The sequence below is a fragment of the Anomaloglossus baeobatrachus genome, chromosome 6 (assembly GCF_048569485.1).
Source record: "Anomaloglossus baeobatrachus isolate aAnoBae1 chromosome 6, aAnoBae1.hap1, whole genome shotgun sequence".
In the NCBI taxonomy this organism is placed as follows: Eukaryota; Metazoa; Chordata; class Amphibia; order Anura; family Aromobatidae; genus Anomaloglossus; species Anomaloglossus baeobatrachus.
The window spans coordinates 259397066-259415244 of record NC_134358.1 but is presented as its reverse complement, the minus strand read 5'-3'; the positions used below and the strand labels follow the sequence as shown (position 1 = coordinate 259415244).

At 40.2% G+C, this 18179-nt stretch overlaps 1 protein-coding gene across 1 annotated transcript in view; it reads right to left on the bottom strand.

Annotated features, from left to right (window-relative positions):
• Positions 1-13742: 13742 nt before the first annotated feature.
• VPS4B (vacuolar protein sorting 4 homolog B) overlaps positions 13743-18179 on the bottom strand; it is a 64193-nt gene continuing 59756 nt past the window's right edge. Inside the window, exons 10-11 of the mRNA XM_075314828.1 lie at positions 16396-16536; positions 13743-15261 (exon numbers count right to left, since the gene is read on the bottom strand). Coding sequence (XP_075170943.1) covers positions 15160-15261; positions 16396-16536 — 243 coding nt within the window. The 3' untranslated portion in view covers positions 13743-15159. The remainder of the gene's footprint in view (positions 15262-16395; positions 16537-18179) is intronic.

Sequence of the window (18179 nt, the reverse complement as noted above, 5' to 3'; positions counted from 1 at the left end):
AGTACGCCTACGTCTGAGTAAATTAAACATTGACAAATCCCCAGGGCCAGATGGCATTCATCCACGAATATTGAGGGAATTGAGCTCCGTAATCGACAGACCGCTGTATCTCATCTTTTTAGACTCACTTGTAACAGGGTTGGTGCCTCAGGATTGGAGGATTGCTGATGTGGTACCGATATTTAAGAAAGGTAAGAGGGTAGATCCAGGCAACTACCGTCCAGTAAGCCTGACATCAGTAGTATGCAAAGTTTTTGAGGGCATTTTAAGGGATGACATGCAAAAATATATTGCAGAAAATAATATGATAACTGACAAACAGCATGGATTCATGAAAGATAAGTCGTGTCTAACCAACCTGTTGGGGTTCTATGAGGGGGTAAGTTCAAACCTGGATATTGGTAATGCAGCTGATGTGATTTATTTGGACTTTGCAAAGGCATTTGAAACTGTACCACATAATAGCCTTATACTAAAGCTCCAGAAGCAAGGACTAGGGGACACAATATGCAACTGGGTAAGGAATTGGCTAAAAGATAGGAAACAAAGAGTAGTCATAAATGGTACATTCTCTAAATGGGCTGTAGTCAGCAGTGGGGTGCCGCAGGGATCTGTGCTTGGACCGATTCTTTTTACTCTCTTTATTAATGACCTTGTGGATGGGATTGATAGTACAGTGTCAGTCTTTGCCGATGACACCAAACTATGTAGGATATTAAAAACTGACCTGGATAGTACAATATTACAAAAAGATCTGGATAAGATGTCAGAATGGGCAGATACTTGGCAAATGAGATTTAATGTTGATAAATGTAAAGTAATGCACCTAGGACGGAGTAATCCTATAGCTGCATATACATTAAATGGAAGTAAACTCGGGACTACAGAACAGGAGAAGGACTTGGGTATTCTCATTACAAATAAGCTGAGCAGCAGCACTCAATGTCAAGCAGCAGCTGCTAAAGCAAACAAGATTTTAGGGTGTATAAAAAGAGAGATTAGATCCCGTGATCCCAACGTATTGTTACCCCTCTATAAATCACTTGTAAGGCCACATCTGGAATACGGGATCCAGTTTTGGGCTCCACATTTTAAAAAGGACATTCAGAAGTTAGAGTCAGTTCAAAGGCGGGCAACTAGACTATTACAAGGAATGGAAGGCCTCCCATATGATGACAGGTTGAAAAAGTTAGATATGTTTAGCTTAGAAAAAAGACGTCTCAGAGGAGATCTCATTTATATGTATAAATACATGTGTGGTCAATATAAAGGACTGGCACATGACTTATTCCTTCCAAAGACAGTACTAAGGACTAGGGGGCACTCACTGCGAGTGGAAGAAAAGCGATTCCGAAACCTAAATAGGAAAGGGTTCTTTACAGTTAGAGCGGTCAGACTGTGGAATGCCCTACCACAAGAGGTAGTGTGGCGCCCCTGACCTGGTCAGGCACCACTGAGTACTGCACCCATGCTGGGGACAGTACAATACAGGTAATCCAGAAGGCTGACAGGGGTGTGGAACACAGGCGCATAGTGATCAGGTCTCACACATGTACCCATGAGAGGACCCCTGGGGATCCCAGGAGGGGGCAAAGCCTTGACCTTCACTGGAATAGTGGAGGGGGCCAAAAGCCTCCATCTCCTCTCAAGGGGTGTGGTAAGAGAATCTGGTTGCTAGGTGGCGTAGGCAGGCACAAAAAGGGAAAAGAGAAGGAGGAGTAAACAGTCTAGAGTATGCAGCAGAGTGTGGAGGAGTGAGGAGCAGGAAAGTGAGGCTCTGACAGGAGCAGCAGCAGTGAAGGTCCCAGATGTGAGCCGGTTCAGAGCAGAGTCCAGGGAGCTCCGAGAGGAGCTGACCCCTTCCCCTGGGCTGCTGGAGTCTGACAGCGTCCGCGCAGTGGCTACCGACGGGGGAGAACGGTCAACTAGGAGTGCTACCCGAAACCCATCTCCAGCTAAAGAGAGAGCACGGAGTGGGAAGTAAGGAGACTGCTAGGGAGTACCAGGCCCAAACGGGCGGCAGATCCCGAAGCGGAGATAGATCCAGCTTTCTTTTGCTAAACCTGCCGGTGTGGGGCTCTCAAAGCCCACGCCACAACACCACAAAAGCCGCAGCCACGTAGCCACAGTTAGGGCCCATAGCTCACAGGAGGCAAGAAGCTGGAGTGATCTGGCCCAGGCAACAAGCACACGGCAAACGAAGGGGAGAGAGGCTTCAGCAACTTCCCTGGGTGACCCCCATAGGGACTAAAAGTCGGGGTCACCCCAAACCAAAAAGGGCTAAGGAAGGCGAGTTAGTAGTCACCCTCACAAGTCAGCCTGAAGGACACCTGGTTCCCGCCTGGTTCATCCCAGCTACGCCCGGGTTACTCACCCTGCCACCTGAAGTGAGTAAAAACCCTGAAAGACATTCTGCCTGTGTGGAGTTATTCTGCGCCTTGTGGTACTACGCACCTACACAGGGCCCTGGGGCTTGCCTCACTCTCAGGAGGCTATTCCAACTAACTGCACTCACCATCAGCCCCAGGCGTCCCTCAACCTGCAGTGGCGGTCCCCACTGACCGCAATACTGAGAGTGGCGTCACGACAAGAAGAAGATCTCCTACCTGTGACAAGATCCAGCTGAGTGGAGTCCCTGAAGGTAATGCACCGACACAACACCTGTGGGGCTTCACAGTAGTAATGGCAGATACTATAACAGCTTTTAAAAAAGGGCTGGATGATTTCCTCAGTACACAAAACATTGTTGGTTATAAATGACTTAGTGACTAAATGTAGAACTGGTGGAGGAAGGTTGAACTAGATGGACCTAGGTCTTTTTTCAACCTAAGTAACTATGTAACTACTATGTAACTATGTATCCATGTAGTCTGCTTCAGAGGTGATTGTTTTTAGTGTGGATTTTGCTTCATCCAAGCCTATCTGAGTCTCCTTGAGTGTGATTTCCTCATGTTCAATAATCAAGCCCATGAGTTTCAAGGAGCACGAGGATAGCGTGTCATTCCATTTAGAAACAAAGTTCTCAGAGTAAATTGTATTAGGAATTTTCTTCAGGCGTAAGCCCCTTGGAATAATAGATTTTTCAACATAATTTTTTAAGGTGGTTATATTCCACCAAATTCTATTTTCTTTCTCTGCTAATCTTTGCAGTGTTTTAACAGATTCATTGCTTGTTGCAAAAACAGCAGGTGCATTGATATCTGTGGCTCCAAATAGCAGTTTTGCTTTATTCAGACGTTGACTACAGCCATTCATGTTAAAGGCTGAATGAGCACGAGGGGTAAAGTCCAGAAAACCAACTAGTAGTCTGCTAATTTGATATAGAGAGCAAAACACGGGAGTCCCGATAAGCAGAAAGTAAAAGTTCAATAGTATGAATCAGCTCACCGTGGAAAAAGCTCAGTCTTGATTTCGTCCTGGAGCACGGACAGGCACTGCCACAGCCCAAAATAATGCAAAAGATGAGGATGTCCAGCTCTTCAGGCAAAAAAATCACGTCTTTATTTTATCATGCAGACACAAAGAATGACATGACCAGCACAACGCGTTTCAGGTGAAAGCACTCACCCTTAATCATGATACTGGATAGATGGTGCTGCAAAGCTTATATGCAAATGCTAATCAATGTAACAGATGTTTAAATTACTTCAGCACCTTACATGCACGAAATAGGTTTTACCATGAAAAACATTACATACATATACAATTAAAAAACAATGATACAATACAATACAATACAATAAAGTACACATTTTTCAATGGTTTTCTGGATTTGAAGATGTATACGTTTATAACCAAACCAGTTGCAGTGCGCCATTCAGTGTGTGCAGATATAACACATTCAAGTTTAATGTACATACATATGTGCCAATATATCATATTTAAATAAATAAATCTGCACTCAACAAATAGCGCACACCGGAATTTTTTTTACAAACATATTTACTCATGTATATCCCCATGTATATGCACACATATTGCCCTTCTATATATGTGCTCAATTGTCATACTATGTAAAAGCTTTTAAGTTCCGACATGGAAGTTTAATATCTATATTATGTGGATTTTCCTGCACTTCGGAGTACCTAAATGCTTATATATGAACTCAAATGGAATTATATACTTTGAAGGAAGCCTCATTTTTTATTGTCAAAAGTTTGTTTTCATTTTTTAAAAAAAAAAAAATAAATAAATAAAAAAAAAATTATTTTTTGAAAAACTCTTTTCATCATCATCAAATCAGTTTGCGGACATACGAAAGATTTTTTTCCGCAATCTAACTATATTAAAAAAAGACACAACCTTGAAAAAAATTCTCAATAATAATTGTAGAGTAGTTGCCAAAAAAGCAATGTCACTGGGAGATAAGTTATCTCCAAGTGACATCAAAAATAAAAATAAACAATCGAATCTTCTAGGCACCAACTGGCTGTCTTTAAAGGGTTTTTACCATTGTGCGAGAAAACAGTGTAAGATGTGCCCATTGACTCCTAAAAAGATCACATCTTTTGAAAACAGTGATGCTAGCAGTAGCTATGCGATAAAAACTTTTATAAATTGTAGAAGTTCATATATAGTGTATTTGGCAGAATGCATAACTTGCAAACTAAAATATATTGGAAGCACAAAACGAGAACTGCATACACGCATAAAAGAACATATATACGATGTAATACATAAAAAAACCTCTGGAGGCACAGCTCAGTTATCAAAACATTTTATTAACAAACATCAAGGCACATTGGATACTTTGCGGGTGTATGGAATAGAAAAAATACAAAAGTCGCATAGAGGGAGCAACATGGAAAAACTTTTGCGTAAGAGAGAGGCCTGGTGGATATTCAAATTAAAAACCACCTTCCCCTGTGGTTTGAATCTCCGCAGGGATCTCATGATTTTCTATTAGGTGATAAAAACTAAACCCTTGTCTTGTACTGCTTTTGGTGGGTGGGAAAAACAATCTTGTGCCCAATAAATTCATTGCCATATTGTTATAACATTGGTATATTGGCTTCAAAAATTAAAAGGGGAAACAAATATACATCAATGATTATGTTATAATCCAAGAACCCACAGCCAAAGTTGTAACGTGCATTTTTAATTTACACCACTTGCGATTTATGTGGCTACAGGCGTCACACTTATTTAGTTGTTGCGTGAGGGGGAAGGAAAAAAAGAAAAGGGAAAAAGAATTTTTTTTTTTTCTCCCTCATTGTTGGAGATACTTGGCTCCCTCTGTGTGGTTGCAACAAATGCTAACTGCAGGGTGTGTTTTAGCCTCTTTGGAAATAATTGTTGTAGTTTAACCCCTAATGTTAAAGCTGAAAGTCAGCTCATTATATATTTGCCTGTGGTATTTCTTTGCAAGCATATAAATTTACTAAAGCATGTTTCACAGATATCAATTGATAAATTTTTCCTGAGCAGGATGAAACTTATATAACAGATATCAAACCTTCTAGTTTAAACCTAACAGCCCCCACACAATATAAATCGAGCACTAATATAGAAGGGCAGTGTGCATGTATACATAGCCAAAACTCTTACTTGTGTTTTTAATTCACACCAAATTTATACCATCTGCGACTTATGCGGTTATATTGCGTTGCATTCAATATGGCGCTTTGTGTTCTACCATAATATAGAATAACAATGTGTTTCTTACATCGAAGCATAGTTTAAATAACAATTTAACTAAAAAAACAGAAAAAGTTTTTTTTTTTTTTTTTTTTTCTTTCACAAATGCTAACTACAGGGTGTGTCTTAGCCCCTTGGAACAATTGTTGCAGGTTAACCCCTAATGTTAAAGCTGAAGGTCAGCTCATTATATATTTGGCTGTGGCATTTCTTTTCAAGCATATAAATTTATTAAAGCATGTTTCATAGATATCAATTGACAAAAATTTTTTCCTAAGTAGGATGAAACTTATATAACACAGATATTAAATCTTCTAGTTCAAACTTAACAGCCCCCACACAATATAAATTGAGTACTAATATAGAAGCAGTGTGCATATATACATAGCCAAAACTCCTACTTGCGTTTTTAATTCACACCAAATTTACACCATCTGCTACTTGTGCGGTTATATTGCGTTGCATCCAACATAGCGCTTTGTGTTCTACCATAATAAAGAATAACCATGTGTTTTTTGCATTGACGCATAGTTTAAATAATGATTTAACCAAAAAGGAAAGAAAAGGAGAAGGGAAAAGAAAACAATAAAAAAAGTTGTTCAAAAAAGAATTTTTTTTTTTTTTTAAAAAATTAAAACAAACTTTTGACAATAAAAAATGAGGCTTCCTTCAAAGTATATAAATCCATTTGAGTTCATATATAAGCATTTAGGTACTCCGAAGTGCAGGAAAATCCACATAATATAGATATTAAACTTCCATGTCGGAACTTAAAAGCTTTTACATAGTATGACAACTGAGCACATATATAGAAGGGCAATATGTGTGCATATACATGGGGATATACATGAGTAAATATGTTTGTAAAAAAAAAATCCGGTGTGCGCTATTTGTTGAGTGCAGATTTATTTATTTAAATATGATATATTGGCACATATGTATGTACATTAAACTTGAAGGTGTTATATCTGCACACACTGAATGGCGCACTGCAACTGGTTTGGTTATAAACGTATATATCGTCAAATCCAGAAAACCATTGAAAAATGTGTACTTTATTGTATTGTATTGTATCATTGTTTTTTAATTGTATATGTATGTAATGTTTTTCATGGTAAAACCTATTTCGTGCATGTAAGGTGCTGAAGTAATTTAAACATCTGTTACATTGATTAGCATTTGCATATAAGCTTTGCAGCACCATCTATCCAGTATCATGATTAAGGGTGAGTGCTTTCACCTGAAACGCGTTGTGCTGGTCATGTCATTCTTTGTGTCTGCATGATAAAATAAAGACGTGATTTTTTTGCCTGAAGAGCTGGACATCCTCATCTTTTGCATTATTTTGGGCTGTGGCAGTGCCTGTCCGTGCTCCAGGACGAAATCAAGACTGAGCTTTTTCCACGGTGAGCTGATTCATACTATTGAACTCATTAAAAAAGGCTACCCTGTGATAGATGCAGCAAAGCAGCCACAAAACATAACTCTGTTGTGTACAGTATTTGGAGAGTTTTTTACCACAGTATTTCTAAGCCAAAACCAGGAGTGGGAAAAAAAAATGCAGAAGTGTTTCTAATCTACTTTTTCTCTAATTGTTCAGCTCCTGGTTTTGGCTTACAAAAAAAAAGAAAAAAAACATCACTAGATACGTGTACACTTGGCTTAGTAGGCATACTGAATACAACCTTGTGGACACCTGTGATCCTAATTAAAGGACAGTTTAGTTTAACATGTAGCTATGGTCAAATAATTTTCAATCTTTTCTAGGGGTAGCATCATTTTTGCCCAGGCCATATTCTTATTTTTATGCTTAACCACAATTCAAAATCAATATCTGATTTTCATTAGTTGATATTCAGTACATTTGAAATGACTTGAAAATGAGAAAAGTAATTTTCAATTCAGTGACCATTGTGAGTTTTCTTACATTAACAAATTAACATTGTGCATGTGTGTGTCAGGAAATATGGTCCTGCCATTCATACTATAAATGACACAGGGTGACCAGTTTAGCACTATGCTCTATAATGGGATGACAGAAGTGGCAATTCCACTCTGCTTCCTAACCTAAAGAAGGAGAGAGAAGGTTGAACAGAAAAACCATAGGGAGAAATAGGTCTGGAATCCAGACCAGTGTCTGCCTCCTACGTCATCCGAAGCTAAACTGATTAGCTTGTGCCAGTAGGCAGGTGCAGATTGCAAAAGAGGGTTCAACTTTCTCCTCTCACCCCCAAATGACAGCACCATAGTAGGTTCCCTCCCTGCCCTAATAAGAACAGGAAACACAAAGAGGTTTAAGTAGCCCCTCCCCATCCAATAGCCTCAGTGTTTTTCCTGTTCCTACGGGCATGAAGAGGTTCCTGGAGTGCTGTGGCCAACAGTCGCTCAACCTAAAGATTACTTTTGTTTTCAGCCAGATAGCAGAGATTGATCATATGACCTTCTTTCTCATCTTGCTGCTCCAGTTTCCTCCCGGTGCAGGACCGCATCGTCTCCTGAGCTTCCGAGTATTGCTGAAAGGTGGAAGGCTGGGGTCCTTCCATAGCTCCCTAGCCTCTCCTCCTTCCCTTGCCAGCGTGCACACGAGCCGGAGGTGACATGAGGCGCCATCTCCTCAATATGTCACTTCCAGCTGCATTCCACCCTGAAACGCTCAGCAACATCCAGCCCTCTGGCGAGCAAAAGCATGGAGCTAACAGAAGGACGACACCAGGAATCTTGGAATCTCATGAGGTTTGCTGGTACTGTAAAACCAGCGTTTTATTAACATGGATTTGCATAAAACCAATGAAAAAAAACATGCAAAAAGAAAACCCAACAAAAAACACCCTGTGTGAATATCATCTAAGGCTATGTGCGCACTAGAAAAGTGATATTTCTTGAGAAACTTCTGGGAGTTGAAGATTACCGCACCTGCGGTAAAAAAACGCACCAAAAACACGGGAAAAACGTGTCCGTTTTTGCCGCGGTTTTTCCACAGATTGGTCCTTGCGTTTTTTTATGCTGAACTGCAATAAATAATATAGATAATCGATAGACAGATAATGCATAGAGGGAAAGATGGCTAGATGAATAGATAGAGGGATAGATAGATGAGAAAGACCTATATAATGTCCCACCCCCCTGCATATTCTAAGCTGGTACCCTTTAGTGACTTTCATGTGGCACTAAAGAGTGCCTAGCCTTGTATTTAGCCAAAAAATAAATAATTTAAAAAAAAATTGACGTGAGGTCCCCCCCATCTTTTGTAGCCAGCTAGGGTAAAGCAGACGGCTGCAGCCTGCAGACCACAGCTGGCAGCTTCACCTTGGCTGGTAATCCAAAACACAGGACACCCCACGCTGTTATTTTACATTAAATAAATAATTTAAAACAAAAAAACCGTGGGGTCCTCCCCCCCAAATTGGATCACCAGCCAAGGTAAAGCGGACAGCTGGGGTCTGATATTCTCAGACTAGGGAGGTCCACTGTTATTGGACACTCCCCAGCCTAAAAATAGCAGGCTGCAGCCACCCCATAAGTGGTGCATCCATTAGACGTGCCAATCCTGGAGCTTCGCCCCAACTCATCCCGTTGTCATGGTGCGGTGTCAAACGGGGTAATATATGGGGTTGATGCCACATTTGTAATGTCACCTGGCATCAAGCCCAGGGGTTAGTGATGTCACGCGTCTATCAGGTACCCGACATCACCAACCCAGTCAGTAAAAAATAAAAAATAGACAACAAAAAAAGTTTTATTTGAACACTCCCCACATTCCCTCTTTCACCAATTTATTGACAAGAACAATCAAATCCGGGTCCGGTGTAATCCAATAAGGAGGGGGGGGGGTCCCACGACGATCCATACCATAGTTACTGTCCCAGTCAATGAAGAACAGAAGGTTCCCCATTGGCTGGGAGAGTAATGCAGTGACCTGAGCTAACATCAATATGTCAGCCAGGTCACTGCAGGGGATGACGAGCGCTGCCATCAGGAGGTTAGATGAGATCATTACCTGCTGTGAGGAGATCATTACCTGCTGTGATGATCTCCTGCACTGCTGACGTCAGCGCCGTCACTGCCTTCTAAGCCCACCGCGTTCTCAGCAGTATCGCGAGAGCCCGTGATGTCACCGCTAGTGAGTCTCGGGCCGCTCGCGAGATGGGCATAGACAGCAGTGACAGCGGTGATGTCAGGAGGCAGGAGATAGCCACCGCAGGTAATGAGCTCATCTCACCTCCTGACAGTAGTGCTCGTTATCCCCGCGGCTGCACGCACTGCTGTGTGTCAGGGTCTGCCTGCGCTGCAGGGTGACAAGCTGCTGATACTGCGGGCAGACACTGACACACTGCAGGGCGGGCAGCCGCGGGGCCGGAGCGGGACACAGACTGCACGGGCACCTGGAGGTCACACGGAAGTGCTTCTGTGCGGCGTCCAGGGAGTGTGACATCTGTGTTTACTCTGCTCCACTTCCTCTTCTGTCATATTGACATCACTTCCTTCAAAACCACAGGCAGCGATGAGCATTACCGCAGGTAAATCGCGGCTATACCGGGGGTATACCGCACATCATTTGCTACCTGCGGAAATACCCCCGGAATTTCACGATTACATTACAGTGAATGGAGTGAAATACCAGGGGTATACTGCAGGTACCAGCGGAAAAGAAGTGACATGCACATTTTCTCAAGAACTTTTCTCAAGAAAATCTTCACAAAGAATTTTTTTGAGAAAAAAACGCAGTGTGCGCACAGCTATTTTTTTTTTCCCCATAGGTTTTGCTGGGAAATGTCTGCAGAGAGATTTCAAACATTTCTCAAGAAATTTCCGCAGCAAAACCGCGGGTAAAAACGCCTAGTGCGCACAGGGCCTAAAGGTGTATCCTGGATTCAGTTCTTGCTGACAATTATGACAGATTCCAGAAAAAGAGGATGGGAAGCTGTGGTCTCCAGTTTCTTTCCAGTGGGTCTGGCCAGAGGAGAGAAGCATTCGTTTGTCAAATTTCTGCTAGCAGAAAGCAATGAAAGACTCTCAAAGCTGCAGTATCGTTACCCTAATGGACACATGTAAGTATATTCCGACAATGGGTCACCTTCATCACCAAGGGAGTACGAGATATGTTAATCTGAGGGGCAATCTTAAAAAATAAATAAATATTCTACTGGGCAGAGCTGTATCTTCTATCCCTATCAGCACTCCATCTGAAAAAGTAAATCAATGCTTCTCACTGAATCCAAATGATAGGTGCATGGAGTGGACGCATTTGCCCAACCCCTCGAACTTCAGGTTGGCTTTTACTCCCAATTCCTATGCTACCAAAAATACAGAAAATCAAAATAGAGTTGGTCAATACTAGCCTTATAAACTTGCCCAGAAGGAGCTGGTTCGGAATATTAAACAACCTGAACTCCGAGAACCTCCCTCCAGTCCATGATCTTGTACAACGAAAGGTCCAATTTCCCCGCCGACCCCGCAAGATCTATGTCTGACTACTTGGAATATATATGGAATACTATAGTATATTGAAATGTACGTCTGGGTAGACGGACGACACAGCACCATACATCAGGTAATCATTGTTTACTGGCACAAAAGCACTTTACGTTATCGGTCATTGAATCTTATCTAGATGCATTATTGTCCGCCTATAGTAATCATCATTGCATCTTATATTTGAAGCACTTTATCTCACTGGTCACTGATTAGCACTCAACACTTTGCAACATAAATACCTCACACAACTTGCGGAATACACACACTGCATTGGATTATATTAGGTTTTCTATGTTGCAATTTATCTTCTCTTAAATTTACATGATTTGGAAACTGATATATGTCACCTTTTACTTAAATATATTTTGCATCTAGATTATATATTTATTTTTTTTACACTATTAATGAGTTTTATTCCTGTATGTGAATAATTAAATTTTTATATAAACCATACACATTCACTAATTTGAATTTTTTAGACAACAATATATTATATCTGCATCGAATATTTTGGTTTTGTGTACTCGTGCCTACTATAATTCTAATATTTATGCGGATATATAGTCCCTCCTGTTGAAGCACCATTACTTATTATACTCATTGTTTTATAAGTCTATTTTTAATATTTACCTAATAAACAAATTTTTACTATATTGAAAATCACATTTTTGTGGAGTATTTTTGGCTCCACGAGTGTTGTTTTAAATTTGGTTTCTGAAAGAAAAATATTAAGGGCAAAAGGTCTGTCAGAGAAAGTCATAGATACCCTTCAAAAGAGCAGAAAACAAATAACCAACTCAATCTATGGGAAATTGTAGAAAAAGTCTCATGGTGTGGGGCTGTTGCAACGGATCCATTCCATTCAAAATATTGCTATAATCCTAGACTGCCTACAGTATGGTCTGGGGTAAGGGTTAGAACCTAGTACCTTCAAAGTCTAGGTGTCAGCCTAAATGTTTTTTTTAAATAAGGATTTGGTAAATCATTGGTGGATACAAAGATTTATGACCGCAGCTTCGCAGGTACTCACAAGAGGGTCCAACATCGTTCTGCCTCGGGATCTCAGTATTGTCCTTAAAGGTCTAACTCTGTCTAATTTTGAACCTTTAGCTTTCAGTGGACTTAAACTGCCCTGGAAAGCGGCGTTCCTTTTAGCCATAACAATGGCAAGAACCGTTCATAAACTACAGGCTCTGTCAATCAGGAAACCTTATCTGAACATTATAGATGACAGAATTGTATTTCATCCAAACCAGTCTTTTTTTTTTTTTTACCAAAGGTGACATTAGAACTTCATATGTCTCAGGAAATAATTATACCCTTTTTTTCCCAAACTCAAAAAGCAACAAAGAAACAGAATTTCATTTGTTGGATGTACGGAGAACCATTCTTCATTGTCTCCAACATACACAATTCTGGAGGAAGAACCATAATCTCCAATACTGTGGATAAAACAAGAGGGGGGGAAAGAAAAAAAAAAAAAAAAAAAAAAGCTTCCAGAAGCACCATAGCCTACTGGATTAATAAACTTGATCAGTGAAACCTATAGGAGGTGAGAATCTATGTCCTCCAGGAAAATTGAGAGCTTACTCTACAAGAGCCATTTTGGTCTTCTAGGCTGAAAGGGCCAGTGTCTCCATAGAGCAGATCTGCAGAGCCGCCACCTGGTCCTCGGTCCATACCTTGTCTACACCTTATAGACTAGACTTGGTGCCTAATATAAAGATTTAGTCTTTGGGAGAAATGTCTTTCAGAAAACTGTCCGCCCCTAAAAATGTTTATTCATTGGAATTACTCCTGTGGTGCTGTTGTGGAGGGTGAGGGGAGAAAACGGAATTAGACTTACCAGTAATTCCTTTTCTAGGAACCCTCCACAACAGCACAGGTAATGCCCACCTTTTCAGTTGTTATATGTTCATTCATTCCTTGATGGTAAATAAATATTTTTAGCATTCATACTGTGGTCCTTGAAAAAAAGAAAAAAAAACCCCAAAAACACAGGATAGGAGGCGCTACTAAATCTCTTTGCGTTTCCGGACCCTATTAGGGTGGGGAGGCAACCTCCTGTGGTGCGGTTGTGGAGGGTTCCTAAAAAAAGAAATTACCGGTAAGTCTAATTCTGTTTTATTTTTAATGATTTTAAGTGTTAGCATCGTAGTGGCAGCAGCCAACAACCATGGTTTCCTGTGTCCTCCAATGAAGCGTCCAAGGAAACAGCTCTACCCTTCTGCAGAATTTGGAATTTTTAACTATGTGATGTCCAAAGCACAAAGCCTAGATGGTCAAGTCTAAACCAGTGTTTCCCAAACTCCAGTCCTCTTGGCCCCCAACAAGTCATGTTTTCAGGATTTCCTTACTATTGAACATGTATGTGATGGAATTATCATCAAGGTATCACCTGTGCTATATTAAGGAAATCCTGAAAACATGACCTGTTGGGGGTTGTGAAGACTAGAGTTTGGGAACCACTGGTCTAAACCCTTAAATATGAAGAAAAAGTATTTATTCTTATTCAGAGCATATTACAATCAATAAATAATACTTTATACTGATTGAATAATATTTTAATAGTGTAGCCATATTTTAGTTTTACAACCTTGCTGTATACAAATCAAAAATAAATACAAGTGTCCAGAAATGAATAGAGTTTTATTGAGTGTACAAGAAGACTCAGCAGCCATATGATTTCATGTATAAACAGTACATAAAAGAATGGACACAAAAAAAAAAACAAACAAAAAATATCCCACTGCCATGAGTGCCACAAAAGAAGAAGAAACCCTCCCACAAACATTAAAAAAACAGGAAACATCCATTTGTTAACGTGCTTGGTGATGGTATAGCAGGAGGAGGCTGATGAAATAAGACAAAGCCAAGGAGTGAGCGTTTTGTAATTATAAAAAAAACAAACAAAAAAAAAAATACCTTTGTACTTACAAGGCACAATGTCATTTAATATTACAAACCTGCTAAATACAATCATATTGCAGAATTCAAACATTTACAGTGTTTTTATTTTCTTACATATGAGTATTTAAGCAAGGCATCTACAGTATAGAAAATATGAATCCCATTCACCTAACAAAATCCCAGCAAATACCGCCATAGGAACTGCTATTAAAAGATTAGTCCAGCCCCGTTAATTTCTGAACGGGGAAGCGAGCGGTGCTGATGACGTGATGTCTACAGATATCTACAAGGTTGCATGCAGCTTTCCTATTCTGATAAGTAGGACGGGTGCATGATACCTGACAAACGCCTCAATAACCCTTTAATTTAACAGTAATGTTCTTATCCTCTGAAATTTGAAAGGGGAAGACAAGAGTAAAATATCTTCCCCCACTGTAATATTTTGGCATGTGATTGACTTGAGTATATACTTGTAAATGTAAAAAAATATATATACACACATAATAAACTGTATAACAAGCTAAGCAGCTACTTTTCCAAGACTATAAGAGAAACTTTCACAAAGTATATACATCCATATATTATTGTATTTTCAAGAAAATACAATTTCTAAGGAGATTTGGGGAAAAAAAAGCATTATTTGTTTAAATTCGATCTTAGAAAAAATATCCACATTCTACGGAATATTTAAATATTGCAGTTAGTCGTTAACAAATGGTACTTAAATAATGGAATGAGTGCACAAAATCAAATTTGTCTGCTTTTTAGCGCAGAAAAAAAAAAATTAAGTGGAATAAAATTCAGACTTTTACAAGCGCCAATCATAGTCTTCACCAGCTGAACGGACAAGATCCTTTTATAGTATTATGCATTCCAAAACAAAGGCTGGGCTTGCTATGGAAAGCCTTATGGTGGACCTACTGTCTGAAAGCTACATACAGAAGTCCTAATGTCTAGAGTGTCTGCCATACACCGTGTAGAAGATGTTTCAGGAGAATACAGAAGAACAGTTCATAGAATGTATCACTTGGGAGAACAAGTTTACTGGCAAATCATTTTGTAGTGCCATAACAAAAAGGAATATATATTAAAAGGAAAAGCTATTGAAGGCAACCTTGCAATTTTGTTTCAGTCTGCTTAACCTTCCTGTCCAAAGTCGTCTGTAAATTTCTTTAATTTCTCCAGATCCTGATCATTTACAGTAGGCTTGGTGTGCGCTTGTGACCTGAGCATGTCAGGCTGTAATGGAAAGAAATGTATATTTACAAATGTAAAATATAGATTTATTCTGTACAACTGCAATTATACTGTATTAGAAATGTTTATACAAGTCATTAACAAAATAAAATAATATTTCACTTTTCCTTATTATTTATACTAAATGTGATAAATGGAGAAAAGAAATTTCTGCAATCATAATTATTGGACAGCAGGCCAGAAGGATGACGTTCAGATTCTTAAGAATACAGGCAGGTTTTAGCAACATTTGTTCAAACTAAAGTGTTACATAATTAAATAAAAAAGGAATGTACAGTATATTAGGTAACAATAAGTTCCACAGCTGCATTTGTTTGAAAAAAAAAAAAAAAAGTTGCAAGAGAGAAAATACAGACAGGACAGTATGGGATTAAAATGAAGAAGAAAAAAAAAAAAAAGTGTCCAGCGGATCACAGGCTCAGTAAAAATAACTTACATCTTTATCCTTGCAATTTAAAATTCCACATCGCAGGTGGTATCCATGGATAAGACCTTATGACTACCTTCTATGTCGAAACACGTTGGAAGAATTAATTTCTATATTCCTGTTTCTGTGGATACCACCTGCGATGTGGAATTTTAAATTGCAAGAATAAAGTTGTAAGTTATTTTTACTGAGCCTGTGATCCGCTGGACACTATTTTTTTCATTTGGATTCTGGAATCCGTGCCTTGGATTCTCCGTGTTGGATCAGGTGTTAATTACTCCAGAGGCATTATTTGATCATTATGTGGTGGTAATATGTGGCCCGGTCATGGAGTGGTTCTGGTCTTGGTATAGTGGATTGTGCTGTGTATGGGAGGTCACTTTTTCTCTACTTGAATGTTCAGACCATTTCTTTAACTCCTTGTATACACACGGCACATATGTATGGAAAAAGTGTACTTGTACATCACTCTGGAGGAGGGAGGGAGCTAGCCCCATACTGTGCGGGTGTATTGGGTGCATCATTTAGCCTGTACTTGGGAGAACCAGCTCTGGTTGGTTGTGAAGCATCCCGGTTTGAAAAAGGGTATCACTGCAATTAGTTCACTAATATACGAGTTGGTCTGCCTTAAATCTGGTGGTACACTTCCATGTAGCTTACTATATGGATGGTTTCTAAATAAAACTTACCATGCTTACAACTGGCTCAAATAACTTATTTCCAGGAACATCCACCCATGTCATTTCAATCGCATTAGGATCTCCAGGAGAACATGGAGTAAGTAAGTCATTGCAAATTATATTGGGATCGAGCGGAGATTTACCTTGGACCTAATATGGTTGAAAATAAATAAAAATTAAGTCCTACACAATTATTTTTTTTTTTTAACAAAACATACTTTCAACAATATGCAAACATGTTTCTTTATTACAGCAGAAAGGAAACATTGGGCATTAGATTGTGCAACTTTGTTCTATGTATCCTTTATTAAAGGAAATCTGTCAGGAGGTTCAGCCCTCCTAAGCCCCCTATATTGGCAAGTAGGTCTTCGGAAGATGAATAAAATAATACCTTGATATCTGCAATTCGATTAATGGTTTCAGAGAAAATCACGTTTTCCTTAATCAGTAAATGAGCTGTTCATGGGCCGGATACTGATCTCTCTGAGAATCTGCCTGTAGAGCTAATTTTACCAGTGCGAAACATGTAATGACTGACAGTCTGCTCTCCTAATCTACATATTTCACACTGGTCAGGCCCGGTTTCATTTGAAATGAGCTCTGGAGGAAGATTCTCAGGGTAATCTATGTCCGGCTCATAGACTTAACAGCTAATTTAGATAATAAAAAATGTGAACTTGGAATAAGACATCAGATCACAGATAAAGAAATCATTTTAATCAGCTTTCTATGACCTTCATGCCCTTATAGATGGCTTAGGAGGGGTGATTCTATAGAAGAAAACTAAGCATATGCAGCTAAGGGCAGAGTCATACTTGTGTATTGCTTCTGATATTAGAGAATTGGATGCGATATGCCAAGGACCCTCAGCTCCTGCTGTGCTGTCAGCGTGGTCCGAGTGTCATGCAATTGTGATCCGATCCTGAGACGCATCACAGCTAAGAAGGAGAGGGAGGGGTTATTCCCCCCATCTCCTCTATTTTTAGCCTGTGCGTATATCGCACTGCACTTGAATGACATCCGAGTGCAGTCTGATGTTTTTCTCGCAGCCATAAACTTGTATGGGTGCGAGTGACATGGCTCTCGCAGACTATCGCAGAATGCTGCGATTTTTTCCTCAGTCAGTTTAGGGCTGAGGTAAAACTCACAGATGTGAGCTGCAGTATTGTCTTACATGGGGCCGAGTGCAATGCGAGACATATGCAAGTGTGACTCTGCCCTTAGATAAAGGCACCATTAAAGCCTGAGCAACCCAAAATAGCAGCATAATTAGCTAGTGTAGCCAATGGCTGGGATATGAAACTGCGCAGACATTAAAGAAGTGGTTCACCCATATTCATTATTGGCCACGATATGTTGAGAAATAAGGCTCCTCTCAAATACCTTGTGTTGTCAGTAGTGCCTGTGAGCGGCGCTATTGCGGTCCGCTCTTCCCCATCGCCTGCCCCCGGGCTCTGTGACCTCGGGGATCCGGTGATGTCATGTCTACTTTCTGTTCACCTGACATCACTGCGGTCGGCCCAGTCTCCGTGAGTGACCGGGCTGTGGATGGCGTTTCACTGCTCATCACAGCCCAGCATGATGCGTGCTCTGTAGTGAAGGAGTGAGTAGGGAGATGTCGGGCTGTCACGCTGGGCTGTGAGGAGCAGTGAAACTCGCCCACAGCCCAGTCACTCACGGAGACTGGGGCCGGCCGCGGTGATGTCAGGTGAGCAGGTAGTTGACGTAACATCACGGATCCCTGAGGTCATAGAGGGGATGCGGGGAGTCATGGAGGGATCAGGCGATGGGGA